The sequence below is a fragment of the Ovis aries genome, chromosome 13, assembly GCF_016772045.2.
Source record: "Ovis aries strain OAR_USU_Benz2616 breed Rambouillet chromosome 13, ARS-UI_Ramb_v3.0, whole genome shotgun sequence".
NCBI classification, from domain to species: Eukaryota; Metazoa; Chordata; class Mammalia; order Artiodactyla; family Bovidae; genus Ovis; species Ovis aries.
The window spans coordinates 24,850,861-24,870,172 of NC_056066.1; the positions used below are offsets into that span (position 1 = coordinate 24,850,861).

The window sequence follows — 19,312 nt, forward strand, 5'->3', positions numbered from 1 at the left end:
CACTCATACAGGTCAAAAACAGTTAGAGAAACTAAGGTCTGTTAACACAAGGAAAATATTCAACAGACCGACAGACATGCCCTGTGATCTGCAGGGCTGTGTACTCAGGTCCCAATATGACTACGGCTGAATTAATGACTTTAGGAAGTCTGGTTGGCCGGTGTCTCCTACCCGGTTTGTATGAGCTGGTGGGCAATCGTCCAGTCTGACCCCGAATGTTCCTGTAGCAGTAGGCTTTTTCTCAAATGTCTTTCTCATAATACTTGGAATGCCTTTTCTCCACGTGCCTTTGTCTTTTGGAGGACTGGTATCATCTTTTGATTGTTTTTCAAAACAAAATGACATAAGAGAAAATGGAAACAAGAGTATCTAAATCATGACTTTAAAGATTCTTAATCAAGATTTATATAAGTCAGAGTCCTGTTCTGTAAAGAATACAAACATTATTTATCAAACATATTCTATTCTATTCTCTTCCAAATGTAACACTCCTTTCAACCTTCTAGATAATCTATTAATAGTTGGAATCATGTATGCTTCTTCACCTTTTGACTATCTGTACCATGATTTTCTTCAAAACAGTCAAGAAAACAATCAGTGTGACATCTTTATAGTGAGACTTTAGCAAAAGGAAATATATTGATTCTATTTCAAAATGAAAGTGCCTGGATCTTCATTATTAATCAAACTGGTAGTTTTTCATGTGTATATATGTGTTGGATTTTCCCTTTCTTGGTCTTTATTGCATTAACAAGAACTGATGTCTTGGACTCCCACCTTAAGAAAGGCCCCACTAGCCTAGATCAGGGATCAGTGATCTCTGGGTTAGTTCACCCTGAGCTGAGGTCCACAGAAAAATATGAAAATGTCTTTGCAATCCCAATTTTGTTTTATTAAAAAATATTTTTAACTGATTTTAGTTGATTGACTATAATCCCTGTTTTATTTTACTTTCTATTTATTTATTTTTTTTGGCTGCACCATGGGGCATGTGGGATCTTAGTTCCCCAACCAGGGATCGAACCCACACCCCCTACAGGGGAAGCTCAGAGTCCTAACCACTGGACTGCCAAAGAAGTCCCTATGGTCCCAATTTTAAATCCTACATGTATCTAGGACTACTGGTGTCAATACCTTTACTGAGAAGCTTCCTTTCTGACTCCTCCTTGGGAGAGTGTGGACTCTGAGTCCGAGGCTCTGCTTTAGCACCAAGTAGGGTTTGCCGGATGCTGAGACTCTGGCGAGGGGTCTTCGGCAATGGCTCTGCTTTGCTGCCAAAAGAAAGGGACGTTTGTGAACAAACATTTTTACAATGTTTTGTGAACAAGTATTTTTACATCCTAATGACCTAGGAGGCACGGTGGGGTTCTCACCTCATTAGACTGTTGTATTCTTTTATTCTTCGACTAATTAGGTCCCTGTTAGTGACTCCAGTGTCCTATAGAATAAACAGAAGGTAAAATGAGAAAGCCAATTCTAAATTTAAATAGGGATCCTACATTTTTTTGGTGGCAGGGGGTATGGGTGGGGGGGCTCCATACTACTTTGCTCATTCAATACCGACGCTATGGAGTGGTTTTAAAACCTCTATTCAAATCATGACCCAACATCATTAAGTGACAAATGCTCCAAGTGCCTCTCCCATTTCCAAGAGCTTTCCATTTATTTCCTGTATCCCCGCAATACCTAGACAACCAGCAAGTTGCTAGTGTTCAAATTTATTGAACTCATCTGTCATTTTTAATAAATGACGGGGAAACAGAGAGCCAGTTTTTTTCTTGCTAACCCCAGAAAGATTGTTAGAACAGAAAAGCTCAAAACTGTTTTTTTTTTTTTAACCTCAACAATATACTGTATGGAAAACTCAGAGCTGACCATACGATAATGATTTTTTTCCCCTACAGATTCCAGCTCTATATTGACATGTGTCCTCAAATATATTCTTTACTTGTCTCATTTTGATCATAGAGAACATTATAATTTACAAAGAATACAGGTTTTGTAAATTCTCGGATTCAAATCTATTCTTTTCATTTACCAACTGAAAAAGGATATGGTTAAGACCTAGAATAAGATTGCCTGGGTTTAAGTCTTGGTCCTGACACTTCCAAGCTATGTGACTTTGAGGACACTACTTAACCTCTCTTTGTTAAATAGTTCCCATGTTTGAAACACGGTAATGATAATAGTGGGACACATTCATATGATTACTGTGATTAACCAACGTAAAAATGCTTAAAAGACTGACTGCCATATGCTATATGCTCAGTGAATTATTACTTTCTGAGCTATAAAACTGGGTGGAAATATCTGTGTCTGAAAAATCAGATGATAGTGATGATGGCTGGCATGAAGTGCATGTTCATGACCTACCAGGCACTGGGCTGCATTCTTTGTAAGCGTCACCTCCATCAACCCTTAAAACAGCCCTACGTCTCAAAGATGAAGTCATCTACTGCCCAGTACAACACCTGGCACAGAGCAGGTGCTGATTCAAACAGGAACTCCTGTGAATTGCTACTTAGAGCTGAAATCTATATCCAAGTTCTGATTTTCCCTCTTCACTGTGACAAAACTCACTCATGTTTTTTATAGTGGTGTTTGTAGAAAAAGGGTTGTATTGACACGGATCTGGGGTTCATTGTTAGTGACAAACAAGAAGGAGTATACACTATCAGAGGAAAACAATTAGGTATTTTTCTTATGAACGAAGTTTTCACGATTTAAACTGGATATAATGGAAATGACTAAATTTGAAAACATAATTTGCATAATTTTATGCTTGATGTAGGTGTTCCTGAATACTGTAAGAGGAAAGAACCTTGTGTTTTTCTTTTTTTGTCATAACAATGGGTCACACAAAAGGAGAACAACATCTAAGAAAAACTATTGATAGGAAAAAGGCACCCTTGAGTGAAATCTAGACTTAATCATTGCTGAATCTGCTCTGTAGAATTTATAGTTATGTACACGTAAAAACAGTATCTTCACTACTGGAATTTCTGCTGTAGAAATATCTTGATGGCTGTGAGTCAGAAACTCCTTATTAAAAAGAAAAGTTGGCTTATCACATGATTTCCAATAATGCAAGTTTTCTTAGAATCTAATTACTATATTATTATAGGCTATATTATACTCTTGCCTGCACCATTTCATTAAAAAAAAAAAAAAACCACACTATCAGTATCTCTTTGAATTTACACAGCGATTTGAGAAGCATTTTCAGTGTAACTTAAGCCCCACAACAATCCTGGTCTTAAGATAAAGAAACAGAGTATTTAGTCATTAAGGTAATGACCAGGACTAGGAACCTAGATCTTTGATCAGTTCACTATTTGACAAAGGATGCAGAATATCTGAATTATCTATTTCTCTAGCTCAGTAATGATGATTTTCCAGTAAGTGAAAATAATATAAATATTAATATGTACACTGAATTCTTCTTCTTGTTTTGTTTTTTTTTTTTTTGTGGGGGTTGGGGGTGAGGAATGCAGCTTGAGGTTCCTAACCTCAGTTCCCTGACTAGGGATCAAACCCATGCCCTCGGCAATGGGAGCACAGAGTTCTGACCAGTCAACCACCAGGGAATTCCCTGAGTTTTCCTTCTGGTCACCTATTTTTAAGTGAAAATAGCATACTATAATTTTTTTTAAGTGATGTATCAGATTCTTTCAGTCTTCTTTTAAAAAACCATTGTGAAGGTTGTTGGTTTTATTGATGTCATTTTGGACAATCACCTCCTCGTTTAAATTGCTGCTCTCCTGGATGGTTTTGATCCAGGCTAACATGTCATCCCTGTCTTCAGCCTGAAACAGGCACTCGCAGTCGGATGTGGTGAGTCGAAAGACATTCTTCCTCTTGGTCTCGCTGTACGAGATGTCTATTAAGCAGGCGTTAACGCTGATGGGCTGCTCCTCCTCAGACGGAGTCGTCTGTTCTCGTTTATCTTTGTACAGATACAGCGAATGGCCCCGAAGTACAACATACATCTGCTTCCACGGCCGAATACTTCCACCAACTCGCTGGAGAGCAAGAGACACGTCAGACAGACTCAGCACTCGGCTAAACCTTAGTGCAGAACAGACACACCGAGCAGAGCTGTTACCATGCAGAAATGTTAACCCAAGGTGGCAGGTGCCTGCTTTACGTCAACGTGCATTTGTTAGGGGAGGAAAGGCAAAATTTGTGGAATGTAAACCAAGTGGGGCACTGCATTCCTATCACAGTCAAGGGTAGTGAAACCTCAACCTTAATTGGGTCCAGAAAATAAAATGAACAAAGTTAATTAGGATAAACCGGGTGTAGCAAAATATATTAAAAAATGCTAAGGAAATAGAAAATAAGGAAAAAGATCAGTCAGAAAAATCTTTTGAGTGAAAGCAAGGCTTAGATCATGCAAATGATAAACACTGCATAAGGTGATTCCAAAATGATATGTACGAGTGATGAATTTAGTTAGCAAAATTGATCAATTTTATATGGTCAAGCAACAACATCCAGAGTGGGTTTTCTAAAGAAAAGAAAAGAAAAGTTTGATACTCTTTGGACAGTATTATAGTTTTCTTATAAATTAACTGCCCAAATATTGTAGGGAATTTTCTGGTAAAGTTTTTATTATATTGTTATCTGCTTCATGAAGCATATATTGATACTGTGATATTCATTTAAATATCTTTTATGTTTGTAAAATAAATGGAATGATAAAGCTATTTTAAAGGCAACTTAACAGAGTAAACTGGAAGACGCTGAATAAAAGTTTTTAAATATTAACATGGAGAATTGCCACTCCCTAAAGGACTATCCTGTGATAATCCATGGGTAATAATTTTTTTTAATAAGAGAAGCAGAGTTCCTTCTTAAATACTCTGATGTCACTTTAATGTTACCAAGATAAAAGATAACATATTCCATATGTAATTGATATAAAGAATGAAAGAGGAATTAAATTTTAAAAGATATTAAATTAAATCACTGATCAGAATTTTTTAAAACAATTTTTCCTGTATGTCAACAAAGATACTTATAAATGTTTTCGACTCTTCTTATTACGTATATGTTGCCATTTTCCGTATACAGACTGACTGCTTTGTTTTTCAGGGCCTGCATTTCACAAGCTCATGGTAGCTGAGAAAACGTACTACCTTGCCCTTATCAGTGACGAGTGGCCTGAAATGAAGCCACCCTTCCTTGGCAGCATCGCTGAAAACCTCTGAGGAAGAGTCTTTCCTGGATCCGGAATCTTCTGATGACTTTTGACTGTCTAAGATCTATAGAAAAGGTCACAGAAAACACAGCAAAATATCAGCTTTTTCCTTTGGAAATACTTGCATGTCGAAATTACTTTGCTGAAAGTCTTCTACTAAATCTTCCAAATGAAAGGCTACTTTTGAAAACCCCTTTACATAAGAAAAATATTTATTTATTTATTTATTTTTAAGATGAGCATCATTTTTTAAAGTCACCTGAAGGAATTATTTTTAACCATTAAAAAACAACAGAAATAGTACAATTTTCCTGTTCTGAAGAGCTCACAGTTTTAGTGAGGAAAGACAAAGTAGAATAAAAAATTAAAAAACAAGAGAATGATCAGATTGTGATTAGTGCCATTTGGAGAATGAATCAGTGAGATGCAATAAAAGGAACAACCAAGGAGCGGCTATAAATTGGTGCTGCTGAAGCAAGTCTCTGCAGAAAGAACACGTAAGATGAAATTTGGAGAAAACATTTTTAAAAGGGGTAACCATGAAAGAGGGGAAAGAAAAAATTTGGGGAGAGTGCATAGCTAATAAATATACATTCATCGTTACCACCTTTTCTTTTTGTTTTATTTTTTTGGCCGTGCCACGTAGCGTGTGGGATCTTAGTTCCCCAACTGAGGGTCAAATCCAAGTCCCCTGTGTTGGCAGGCAATCTTAACTACTGCACTCTCAGGGAAGTCCTTCACTGTTATCATTTTAAATGTTCACTTTTCCATGGGAGTAAGAGAAACTGCTAATTATGGATTGTTCAGGATCCTCCAAGCTGTGGCAGGAAGTGTTGTGCGGGGAGACCATGAAGTGATGCATCAGGGGAGTTATACCATCTGATCACACAGCTGGAAGGTCGCTCTGCTTGCTACCTGGAGTGTGGATTTGAAAGGACAACTATGAAAGGACAACCTATGGGAATCCAGGCGAGGGATGACAGAGCTGGGACTACAGGAGCAAAAATGAAGACGGAGAGGAATGGAAAGGTTCAGGGTACATCCTGGAGGTGGAGTGGACTGGCATGTGAAATGGAAAAGGAAAAACAGGCTAATTACTGTATTTGGCACTTGAACAACTAGGTGACCTGAAGCAGATTTTGAGAGATGGGGAAAGCTGAGGGATACATGTCTGGGGGAGTCATCCAAGTCTTCTTGGGTGTGTAAACCTTGAGCTGCTCATTACACATCCCATTGCAGATGGTGCAGGGCAGGAGCCCACGTGAGCCGAAGTCTGGGGAAGAGGTCAAGGCTGGCAATATACAGTTGGGGAGATCTCTGGGGCAGATCGTTGAGAAAATGGGGGTAGATGGAGAGGTGAGAGGAGTCAGAACCAGCACTAGACCTTCCAACATTTCATATACTAGGCAGAGGCAGAAACGGAGACCAGCAGAAGAAAGTGTTTCAGGAGGTGAGAAATCATGCTGGATACTCCTGAAAAGTCAAATGTGTTAAAAACCCAAGCAACTAGGGACTTCCCTGGTGGTTCAGGGCTCAAGAATCTGCCTTCCAATGCAGGGAATGTGGGTATGATCCCTGGTCCGGAAACTAAGATCCCACATGCTGCAGGGTAACTGAGCCGGTGTGCTCTAGACCCCACACTCTACAACAAAGAGCCCAGGTGCTATGAGAAGACTGAATGCAGCAACACACACGTACACACCCCTAGCAACTAGTCTTTTATTGGTAACCTCGGCCTGAACAGTACCATCCTGATATGTGTGGGTTGAGAAAGCTATGACATGGGGGAGTGGAAACCACGGACAATTTTTTCCCAAGGAATTTTGCTGTGGAAGAGTAAAATAGGAGCAGTCAATAGGGGAAAGGGGTTGCGGATTCCAGGAAGGTTTTTCTTTTAAATACAGGAAGTAGTAGAACATGCCTTTACATGCTGGTGACTGAACCACTGGAAAGAGTGATTCTGCAGAAGAGAGAAGGGTCCTGAGAAAGGGAAAAGTGATGGAATCCAAAGAAGAAATGTGGGTGTTTGTGTTTAATAGGATAATGTTCCAAGTAAAAAGATATTTATTGGCACTTCCCTGGTGGTCCAGTGGTTAAGAATCTGCCATGCAATGCAGGGGATGTGAGTCCGACCCCTGGTTGGGGAACTAAGATGCAACATGCCATAGGGCAGTTAAGCCCACGTGCCACAACTACACAGTCCATGAGCTACAACAAAGATCCCACATGATGCAGTGACGATGCTGAGTGCTACAGCTGAGACCCGAAGCAGCCAGATAAATAAAAATAAATGTAAAAAATAGGTAAGGTATTTATTAAGATAAGGGCAAGGAAGGCAGAAAGTGTGAGTTTAAGTGAAGACCCTAATGTTTTTGAAGAAGGCAAAATAACGAAATTCCTGTCTAATAACTTTTAGGGAAAGGTATGAGGGGAGGGTAGATAAGAGTGGATGGGGTGGATTACATTGAGGGGGCGGTGGCTGAGTGAAGTAACGTTGAGGACAGAAAAACAAACATCCTGCTGGACAGTCAGAGTTCTGTCCATAAACTTGTATCAATAAAATAAGAAAATCAGCACAATGTATGTGAAGTATTATATATTTGGTGAATATGTTTATAAATCACAACTTAGAAGGCAATTTTCCAAATGCATTTGAAGCTTACAGAATAAAGGGTTATGACACTTAAATATAAAATACCCAATGATAAACAATTCTCTATGAAGAGCAAAAGTAAATTAAAGTTAATAGAAACACTTATCATTTGCTTGTATTTTAAAGATATTGACTACCTACCTTGATTCCCTTCAGGCTAGATACATGTTTAAAAGACCTGTTGGAAAAGAAATCTATCAATATTTGTAATAAGTGCACAAAAATAACTTAAAGATGTAAAAGTAATTTAACTATTACAACTACTCTTTCATTAATAAGATGACCTTTCATTTTTACCATGTTAAGTGTTCAGGGTTCAATGCAAGTAAGGAAAAAAAGCCAATTTTATAAGTACTTAAACTTTCGATTCTGTGACAGAGCTTTCTTAAACTGTAAGTGAAAACCATCTCTGTATAAAAGGTGAGATTTTGTTTTCTTGGGTTTTTTTAGATCAAAGAAAAAGCTACTCAGACTAAGCATTGGGCTTTATGTTATTAGTTGCCCGTAGCTTAATGCTCTACTAAGGATTTCCACACTGTCAATAATGAGCAGTCCGTGGTCCCCATCAGTGGCCAGAGAGACCAGCACGTGCACACTCATCCAGCCTGTGGACATGCGGTAGCAAGGGCGCATTAGGGCTGGTCACCACTCTTCCCTCTGACCCTGTTCTGGATGTTTCAGCACAGAGAACAACTCTGAAAGCCACTAAAAAAGCTTAGGAGGACAGGTTCACACTGATTATTCAAAACAGTTTAAGTTCATGGGACAAAGCTGTTTTGTGCTGTAATTCAAAATTCATTTAAGGAGCACAGGATTTTAATGTGTGACCGAAGATGGCATGGTCCTTTCCTCTCAGTCCCATCGTCTTTGCAGGAAGCAGAGTGTAGCTGGGATAAGATAAAGCTGACTGTGAAACGAAGCTGTTACCAATATCTTTTTGTAAGGGGGAGTAAAGGCGAAGATGGCTCATACATCCCATTCTGCATCATAAGAATAATCCCTACCAGTCACTGCCACTGCCCTGGCCACACCTCACACACTCCCCTAAGGCAGCTAGTCTAGGAAGAGCAAACGGGACAGCGACTGGCAATAAATTTTGGAGTTAAAAATATACACAGCCTTTGATATAACAATCCTTTTTCCAACTGTACTCACACACATATATGCTGAATGAACTATGTATAAATATAGTCTACGAAGGATTATTTGCTGTGGGATAAGATTTGATCATCAAAATGTCTACCAATTAAATATATTACAGTGTAACTCCTCAGTGGGAAATTAAACAGTCATGAAAAAGAATGAGCCAGGAATACACACACTGAAAGCTCTCCAAGATCCGTGTGTAGAGCACATATCATTTATCTATAAAAATAACTAGAATACACACATGAATGTATATAAGCATATGCAAATGTGTATGATTTTAAGCAAGGAATAGCTCTGGAATTACATAAAAGGTAGCATAGCTCTGTCTGAGAGTAGGACTGCATGACGAGAGGTCTAAAGCAGGAATAATCTTATGTGTATTTTTGTATCATAAAATACTATTACTGATTTTTAAACACTTAAAAAAAATTCAATTGAATGTATTATCACGTAACAGTTTTTATTTTTTATTTGCATTTCTAATGTTGAAGTTAGAAAGTACATCAGTAGATTCAGTATTTCTATGTCAAGGGCATAGTGAGCACCCACTAACAGGCATTTAAAACCGCACGCTTGAGACTTACAGTTTTGCATCTTCTCTGTAATCATCCAGGCCCTCATCATATGACTTGGATCGTTCCGTCTTTGAGCTGGGCTGGGCATCCAGGCTGGGAGGTCCAACAGATTCTGCAAGTAAAACCCAACATTCAGATATGTGCAAGTAGTTTCCAGATTCTATTTTCACGGCAAGAAGGTCACCACAGTACCCTAAGTGGAAAACTGAGAATGTGAGACAATTCACGTAACTACTCAATGAAACGTACCCTGGTCATGGGAGAGCTGACGTCGGATTAATGGAGCTGAAGTTGTGAGGCTGGGAGGGACCGTTGCTATGGAGGGTACCTGGGAGGTGGAGGCAGAGATGACCGCAGAGGCGGGGATGTGAGAAATGTCGTGATCGATGCTAGGGCTGGTAGGTTCATCTATAAGACAAAATGAAAATAAATATTGGGATGTTAAATGGCATCATCATTAATGATAACAATGACAGAACTAATCAGTGGTACCCAGTATTAAAAGAAGCAGATAGAGATCTGAACACCACAGCAATAACAGTAACTGACAGAGTCATCTGTTAAAAGTCTAGTCACACAGTTTCAACTCTAGTAATTCCAAAGAATTCCAAGAATATGATCGAAGAAATCTAATGAGTTGCTTTTACCCAAAATTAAATTGTTTGCTTCTACTGAACAATTAAGAGAATTCCCTGATGTCTCAGATGGTAAAGAATCTGCTTACAATGCAGGAGGCCTGGGTTCGATCTCTGGGTCTGGAAGATTTCCTGGAGAAAGGAATGGCAACCCACTCCAGTATTCTTGCCTGGAAAATTCCATGGACTGAGGCTACAGTCCATGGAGTTGCAAAGAGTCGCACACGACTAACACTTTCACCAAACAATTAATACTTTCACCAAACTGATCATCAAGACACCAAAGTTCACAGGTATTCAGAACCTAAACTATAAAAGCAGCATGTTTGTGTGAATGTGAGAGGCACGTGTGTATGAAAGATGTCCCAGCTTGCGAGCTGACAAATGCTGGAAACATTAATTTCAAGGAATCTAACATTTACCTTAAAATAATTTAATATACATTAGGTACCGATTTCACAAATTTATCTTTAGGATGATTAATTTTAGCACAAAGAATAAGCCAGATGTTAGGAATGGGGAAGACTGAGCTGCTGGTCAAAGGATTTAGATCCTGTTTTGTTGGACTTTGTGAAAGCTACTTAATTCCTCTGGATATTAAATTCATTCCCTATAAAGAAATTGGGCTAGGATTATCAGAAGGGTCATTTATAGCTCAAGAGGACTACAACAATAAATCCACAATAGGGGTAAAATTATCTGTTTAATTTATGTAAGAACATAAAATACTTAGGGGCTTTCATAAGCCGGAGATTTCTTAGGGGGCTTCTGAGGTTTGAATTTATTTTAAAAACTGACAGATCTGACTGAGAGTGTAGTTATTATTGGATCTACTTTCAATATTAAAGGAACTAGCTGAAAATCCAGAAAATCTGATTGAGGGAAATGATTCTATAATTTTTATAAGTACAAAGTTTTTTTAAAAAATTTATTTCCCTAAGTAAATAAGCATAGTATTCTACAAGGGATGCTATATATCAGTCTGAAATGTTACAGAATAAAAGCCAACACTACTACCAAAAGGAAGATAAATGAACATCTAAAATTATTCTGTGGTGAGCAGTTTTGTTACACTTGAAACATATAAATTTATCTAGTAAGAAGATGCCAACTCAAACTTGGGAAATCTGAGCTAGAAAGAGTGAATATTAAATTCAAAATTATTGCTTAGTCACCCAGGCCCATGCCTTTTGGGTAACTTTCAGATAACTAAGTTCTCCTGAACTAGAGAAGAAAACGACAAACCACTTCAGTATTCTTGCCTTGAGAATCCCATTAACGGTATGAAAAGGCAAAAATATATGACACTGAAAGATGAACCCCCCAGGCCGGAAGGTGCCCAATACGCTACTGGAGATCAGTGGAGAAATAACTCCAGAAAGAATGAAGAGATGGAGCCAAAGCAAAAACGACGCCCAGCTGTGGATGACTGGTGATGGAAGTCAAGTTCGATGCTGTGAAGAACAACGTTGTGATCCAGCTCTATCCTACAAGCTCTAAGATTTCTGAATTGGTTTTAAATGCCAGTGTCAACAAGCCTATATCAACCAAATTCAATTTTAGTTAGGCTAATCCTAATTTGGTACACACGTACTGGCCAACTCTAGGGTGAGAGGAACAAGAGAAAATATTTAAAGTATGGCAAAAATGAGGGGAGTACGAATTTTAGATGAAATTGAAGTGGGTAATACAACTGGCTTTTTTATATTAATAGTTATGAGTAGTAGTATGATGACCTAGAGGGGTGGCGTGAGGGGGTGGGAGGGAGGCTCAGAACGGAGGGAGGGAATATATGTATACATATAGCTGATTCATGTCAATGTACAGCAGAAACTAAGAAAACATTTTAAAGCAGTTATCCTCCAATTAAAAATAGAAAACAAAACACAAAAAAATCAAGATTGGAGAATGTACCTTAATACCTGCTACTAAAGAACAAACTACTTAGGAACTCATTATTCATCTTGTATTTTGTGTTTACTTGTGACAGGTGTTGAAATTTATTTTCAGGACATACTTTGAAGCTTTACAGGGCATGTGAGTATAGTGAAAGTGAAAGTCGCTCCGTCGTGTCCAACTCTTTGCAACCCCATAGACTATACATCCCATGGAATTCTCCAGACCAGAATACTGGAGTTGGTAGTCTTTCCCTTCTCCAGGGCATCTTCCAACCCAGGGGATGAACCCAGGTCTCCCGCATTGCAGGGGATTCTCTACCAGCTGAGCCATAAGCGTGTGAGTAGGTATAAACAAAATACTGCTAATGACTGATCTTCTTCATTTTAAAAACAAAGTGGTTTATTTTCTTCATTTTTCTAAGTCTTGTGACCCCAGAGGACTATTAGATGTTAAATGTATAACAAAATGCTGGAATTTTTTCTTTCTGCAAGATGTTTCATTATCTCTGTATTACACAGATAGCAAAGTAAATGAATTGGCTCCATTCTCTGATATTTTGGGAAATAAAGCCAAAGCACCTATTTATTTCCATTGGTTATAATGCTTTCAAGTAACAAAAATAATGATTAAAATCACAGACTATTAAGACTCTGGAGTGTGACGCTACAAAAGCAAGCCTTAATTCTTTTTTCCTTCTAATTTAATGTTTCATGAAAAGCACAAAACATAGTCCAACATTCTCCAAAGAAACTGAAATGCTCTAAATAAAAGAAAGGATTCGTGGTCAAATACCTCTGAGACAAATGGTACTATATCCTGCCTAGAAAACTCATAAGATATAAGGAGTACATTCCTGAGAGTTCTATGATAGACAAACTTAATTTTTAAAACTCAACATTTCTCAATTTATTTGATCACTAATCTTCGCCCCCCCCCTCACCACCTTTATCAAATGGAATTAGTGTTCCCAGAAAATACTTTGAGAAACATTGCAAATGGTCTCTTTTACTCCATTTCAATGCTGGTGTCTATCCTAGTAAGACATACATTTTAGAAAACAGCTAGATGGGAAAGACAAACACCGGGACTTCCCCGGCAGTCCAGTGGTTAAGACTCTGCCTTCCAGCACAGGGGGAATGGGTTTGATCCTTAGTTGGGGAACTAAGGTCCCATATTCCATGGGATGTGGCTAAAAATTAAAAAGAAAAAAAGACCTATTGGTCAGATAAAACTCTGAAGCTCAACAATATAAAAGGATTTCAATATTAAATTTTGGTACTTAAGAACGCTTACATCCATGTAAAAATCCAGTTTACATCCAAAACAGTGAAATCAATTGTGTGTTCATATCTCAGTTCTTTATTCTACCCTTTTCCATTGGTGCCGATCAAATGACATACCAGAGTAATCATATGCAGTACATTAAGGTTCTGGGAGGCATATAAGAAATAAATGGATTATAAAGTCATTTCTATATTGTGGGACTTTTAAGTCACGACTCATAAAACAAAAGATGTCATTCACTGGGAACTGTAAAAGACTGAAATAAGTACTTGAAGTAGAATTTGATTCAGAAATAATTAGTGAGCATTTTTATTTTATAATGAACAAACAAAATGGTCTCTTTTAATCATTTTTCTAAATCTTTATATGCATATACAATTAAATAGATTTTTGTTTTATACTTTAGCCAAAGTTCTCTTTAATAACATAACTGACCTTTTGGTTTATTCCTATACCTAGTAGTAACTAGGAAGAAATATTAACAGATGTAACTAGCAAACTTTTTATTATTATAATATAATTGGATTATATTATTCTTATTAAGTAGGAACAAATATAATGCTATTATTCTGGTCTCACAGGCCTGTGAAATACAGCAGGATTTTTTTTGTTGTTGTTTAAAAAAAATCATAAAACAATCATTTTTATACCATTTCATCTACAATAAAATTCTGCGATTAGGGGGGCTGGCCTTACGGTTACAGATATAAACATGAGCACAATTTAGGCTGAGATTCCCTACAATGTTTACAATTTGAATATGTCATATATTTTAAAAATGTGAGTTATACGGAATTTTTTTTAAAAAGCTGATTCTGATAGTGTCACATGACAGTCCAACAGCACAAGAGCTTTAAAAAATTTCTCTAGAAAAGAATAATTCTGAAAGAGCACTCAAAGAACCACATTGTATTACAAAATCATGGCAAACTCTTCCTGAACCTATCCACTGAAGAAGAGTATGACCTTGGCTCAAAGCAAGGCTTGCATCACACACCTCCAGAGGACGCTCTTCACGATGCACTCTGTACAAATGATGCCCTCTGGAGTTATGCCCTGAGATGAGGCTGAATCAGCAAAGTCTCTATTGCTTATTAACTGTGTGACTTTGGGCAAGTTATTTAACCCCTCCATAGCTTAAGTTTCTCATTTATTACATGAGGATAATACTAAGGGACATACACGATAATCTTGTTAGCAGATGATATCTTAGACTTGATAAAAGTTTGTTTTGTTTTGCTACACATTTAAACTATCATCTCAAAATTATCATTCATCTAGTATTTCAACAAATATTTATTGAGTCCCTTCTCTACCCCAGGCAGTGGTTCCAGACATTAAGGACAAAGATGTGAATAAAAAGATCTAAAATCCTGGCTCTCACAAAGTTTAGGCTTTAGATCTGCAGAGAAAGATGTAATAACAAAAAAAAGTACAATGTCAAGTGGAAACAAGTGGTATAAAGATAAGTACAGTAGCTTAAGGACGTAGAGAATGTCAGGTTCTGTGTGTATTTCAGATAGGCTGGTCTGGAAAGGCTGCTTTGATAAGGTAATGTCTGAGCAGAGGCCCAAATGTACTGAGAGAGACAGTCTTGTGAATATCTCTGGAATGCATTCCAGGGCTGGGAACTGGTGCCAGGGCCCCGAAGCAGGGTGTGCTTGGTGTGTTCCAGGGCTGCTAGGCAGCTGGCATGTGCAAAGATGGGATGAGCAGAAAATGGGAGGTAGGGGCAGAGAGGTGCGGTGCGGTTGTGGGGCAGATCATGGAGGGCCTAGCCTGCCATAGGATTTTGGATTCTATTCTGAGTAACATAGGAAGCTAAACCAGGGTTCTGATCAGGAGTGAAATGATCTGGTTTATGTTTTTAAAAATGTACTGGTTGCTGTGTGAATAATATACCTGGGGCGTGTGGGAGCAGTCTAAAGCCTCAGTGAAAATGATAGATGTTCTAGATAGGGCACAGGCTTGTCATTTAAGTAATTTCTCCCCATCTATTCCAGGATTTATTCTAAGAGTAATTCAGCAGCAAAGAGGTCTTTTCAGTCGGCCCATGAATTAAACTTTATACAGAAGTCAGCTTCAGAAAGTAAAAGGCACTGATGAAATGAAAGGTTGATTGCTAGTGATCCAAACTGTTCTACTTGGCTATTGTTTCAGCTGAATCAACAACCAAGCACAATTTGGTTTGCTGAGTCTCCCCAGATGGTAGGGATACGTTTCATCAAAATCAAGATTAACAATAGGTAGTGGGTATGCAAAATTTAAAATAAAAAAGGAAAATTGATGCTAGAAATAATTTTTGAGAGTAAAAGCTTATGGTTCTGGGGACTTCCCTGGCAGTCCAGTGGTTAAGACTCTGCCCTTCCACTGCAGGGGGACGAGTTTGATTCCTGGTCAGGGGACTAAGATCCCTCATGCTGTGAGGTGCAGCATAAATAAATAAAAATACTTAAAAAAAAAAAAAGCTTATGGCTCTGGTTTTTAGCAGAGTGTAGAAAATTCAAAACAAGTGTTTCAAGATCACAGAGTAAAATTCCTGGAAACTAGAAGTACTTTGCTGGAAAGATTTGTGACATATTTGACATGTTAACCAACAACTATGAGATTGAGCTTACCTATAAATGGGATGGAAGCCAAGGAATCACCAGGTGGAGTGGTACTTGAGGCCTTCCTCTCCTCCATCCTTTTTATATGGACCTCCCGGCGAGCATCATTAGGCAGCCAGCAGGTGGTGTCTGAGCCTGTCTCCTGGTCACTCACTGCTAAGATGTAAGACTGATGCCTTAAAGGCTGCGGTGTCTGGCGACCAGACGGAGGTTTTTCTCTTAGGATGACAGTTTCTTTATTATCTACAGCGTTCGATTGCTGAATTTCCACCTCTTGTACATTTAAATCTTGATTCCTCTGAGTGACGGATAACTCAAAATCTGGAGTGCTAGCATTCTCACTTGCCAGAGCAGGGGGCTTAACAGAAGCTCCAGAAAGAGAGGGGGGCTTCCCAGTGTCCACTTGGTGATCGGGGGCGCTTTCCGTCCGTAACCATGTCTGCTGATTGAATAAACTGTTTTGATGCAAGTGATTTACTGGTCTTTGGTCTTTGATAGAAACAAATGAGTTCTGGCTGGAGGGTGGCTTCGGGACATGCGTAGAAGGCGCTTTCAGAGAGTTACTTCGGACTTTCCCAAGAGGTGACCTGTCTTGGGAAATCCCTCGAGGCTGGGACATTCCACAAGTAGTTTGAAAATTTCTGCTGGGCTGCAGGGGTTTTAGATCTGCTGGAATTTTTTTAAACTGAGACACTGATCCCCCGACTCTGCTGCTCATTCTCCTGCTGTCAGAATTCACCACACTCGGGGCCACTGTAAAATTGGAGCCTCGGAAAGATTTGTGAATTTCTTGCTGCCTGGATCTCTCGTAAATACCTCGCCGATCGTCCTGTTCGGTGAACCCACTCCACTTGTAAGTCTGCTTTCGTTCACCATTTGCATCCGGCGGTGGACATTCAGAATGGACGTTTTCCGAGGTTTCACCCTGTCCCTCAATGTAATCCCACGAGCGAGTTCTGTGGTTACTAAAACTAATAGAAGGAGATGTCAGCGCACCTTGAGAGGCACTCCTCGGACAATACATCATCAACACAGAGTCCTCCAGCCTCTCCTGGGACACGCTGCGCTGCCGGACCTGGATGGACTGGGGCACTCGGTCCTGAGAGGTGCTCCGACGCCGTACCTGCAGGGCAGCGCGGTTCAGCACCACCTGGTTATAATCCGCTGTGCTCTGAGAGGCGGCTCTTAAACTATCTAACCTTTCTTGAATGGTCCGACAGCCCATGTGCAAGCGCCGGTTATCAATATACTCTTTGTAAGTTTTATAGTTTTTCCAGTCTATGTGCTGATGCGAGTTGGGAGAGTAGTGGTTGACAGTTACAGAAGGAGACTCCACAGCTGGAGATCTGCTCACCAGACCTTCTGAGTGTCCGCCGTAGTGGCCAGATTTAAGTAAAATGCCAGAAGGTTCCAATGACCTGGAGCCGGGCTGGTGGATGAGATGGGCAGTGGGAACCGAGGACGGCGGTGAGGTGGTTCTCGTCGCTGTTTTGAAAGAGGGCTGCTCGTTTCGGCCATACCTCACTTCCTCAGTCCTGTGAGCGGGAACTGTGTGGTTGCTTCTGTTAGGTAATAAATCTACAACCTTCTCAGAAGGTACAATGACAGTCCTTACACTCTCATTGCAGACACACACTGCTGTGTTGGACTTGGCCACCTCTGGTGGTGACGGAGGCACTTGGATTTCCATCCTATAGGCCCTGCCGGGCTGCGTCAATACTGGGGGGCTAGTCTGCGGTTTGCTTGCTGTTGAGTCTGGAGGAGGTGGTTCAGGGGGCTGCGCCATGGCGGGAGGGGCGGATGACGGCCAAGGGTAGCAGACTGGTGGGGGCTCAGGGATGTTGCGGGCATTGCCGCTGTAGGCTTCATTGCCTTTCAGGTAGGCATCTTGAGAATACGCCTACATGGAGAGGAGAGAAATGGGTCACTTCAAACTCATCAAAGGAACACATCTCCAACCTTGTGATATGCTCTTATTTTATGGTGCCCTGCCTTGCTCCCGAGTGGCATTCGCTGAAGCATGCATGCAGACACAATGTAAGGGGACTCCACAAATTCAGCTAGTCTCTCAGAAAGCAAATAAACTGCAGAATTTGCAAAAAATGTAAATTACAATTGCCTATTTTCTCAAAAGATCTGAAACACATCAAATTCTATCCATTCCACCCGCCATAATTAGATATGGACATCTTGCTTTCAAAAATTTCCCCTTTTAAGTTTTATGTTTGTTTTTTTTTCTCCCTAGCAGTTGGCAGGTTAAATGGCTGCCTAATAAATCTCACAGCAAAAGAAGAACCTGATCTTTTGCCAGAGTGAAGGTGAAAATATTAAAAATCTTCACCAAATACATCTTTATTCTAGGCACTACTGCTATGATAAATAATATATTGAACATTGTCTTGCCAATTAATAACTGCTGAATTACTAAAAATAATCCATTTTGATAAATTAGGTCCTCCAACAGCCATGTTAACTATTAAAATTTTTCAAATAGAGAATATGCACATATTAAAGGCATAAAATATGAATAAAGGTAATTCATCTTCCTGTATATAATTTATATTTTTTATTTTACACTCATGCAAAATTGTATTGTACAAATTTATTTGGTCTCTTTTACCTGTTTTAAGGAGACATTTCTCTATTATGAACAGGCAAGCATGCAGTTCCAATTTTTTTTAATCAACTATTTATGAAATTATCTAGGAATATTTTTAAAAAATTAAAAGCAACAAATTAAATACAGAGACTCTATAAAACAGAGCTAATTAAGGTAACTCAGAACTATGTTCAACAGCTGAGACAGTAAGGTGTGGTGTCATGTTACATATTCTTTCCTAATCAAAACAAGCTTAATTCAAAACTATCTCCTGTCTTTGCATTAGACAGCTTGCAAAGCTCAAGTGCAGCCACAAACATAACATAACATAACAGCAAAGTACCAGGAAAGGAGAGAAGGTGAGATGCTTCAAAAATATACAGGGATGCAGATAAATGTTATGTTTTAACACCAGTTATGCACAGGATACAAAAATCAAACATAAAAAGAAAAAAATAATAAAGAAAACAATGTATCACAAACACAGTCTGCAAATTAGTAAGATTAACACCACGAAGAGATTCCTCTAAGCAAACTGACAGTTTTAATAGACTGGCTTATTACAAATTTCTACAAAACATGACTTTAAAAGCAAGGAAATGGCTTCTGTGCAGTTCTTACCAGAGCTGTGACATCCTTTGTAAATTGTAGCTAGCAGAAAATAGGAAAACATAGTAGAAGCTGCTTACTGACATAAAGACAGAAT

The 19,312-nt window shown here is 39.0% G+C and overlaps 1 protein-coding gene across 10 annotated transcripts in view; it reads right to left on the reverse strand.

Annotated features, from left to right (window-relative positions):
* ARHGAP21 (Rho GTPase activating protein 21) overlaps nucleotides 1-19,312 on the reverse strand; it is a 129,450-nt gene that overhangs the window by 13,863 nt on the left and 96,275 nt on the right. For 6 of the 10 annotated variants that reach the window (XM_027976623.3, XM_042230533.2, XM_042230532.2 and 3 more), the window contains 10 exons: nucleotides 19,228-19,257; nucleotides 16,017-17,907; nucleotides 9,830-9,988; nucleotides 9,590-9,692; nucleotides 7,998-8,034; nucleotides 5,142-5,267; nucleotides 3,738-4,022; nucleotides 1,374-1,438; nucleotides 1,135-1,271; nucleotides 172-314 (listed from right to left, as the gene is read on the reverse strand). In XM_027976623.3, coding sequence (XP_027832424.1) covers nucleotides 172-314; nucleotides 1,135-1,271; nucleotides 1,374-1,438; nucleotides 3,738-4,022; nucleotides 5,142-5,267; nucleotides 7,998-8,034; nucleotides 9,590-9,692; nucleotides 9,830-9,988; nucleotides 16,017-17,907; nucleotides 19,228-19,257 — 2,976 coding nt within the window. The remainder of the gene's footprint in view (nucleotides 1-171; nucleotides 315-1,134; nucleotides 1,272-1,373; nucleotides 1,439-3,737; nucleotides 4,023-5,141; nucleotides 5,268-7,997; nucleotides 8,035-9,589; nucleotides 9,693-9,829; nucleotides 9,989-16,016; nucleotides 17,908-19,227; nucleotides 19,258-19,312) is intronic. The other 4 variants (XM_042230534.2, XM_060397349.1, XM_060397350.1 and 1 more) reach the window with 1 other exon arrangement.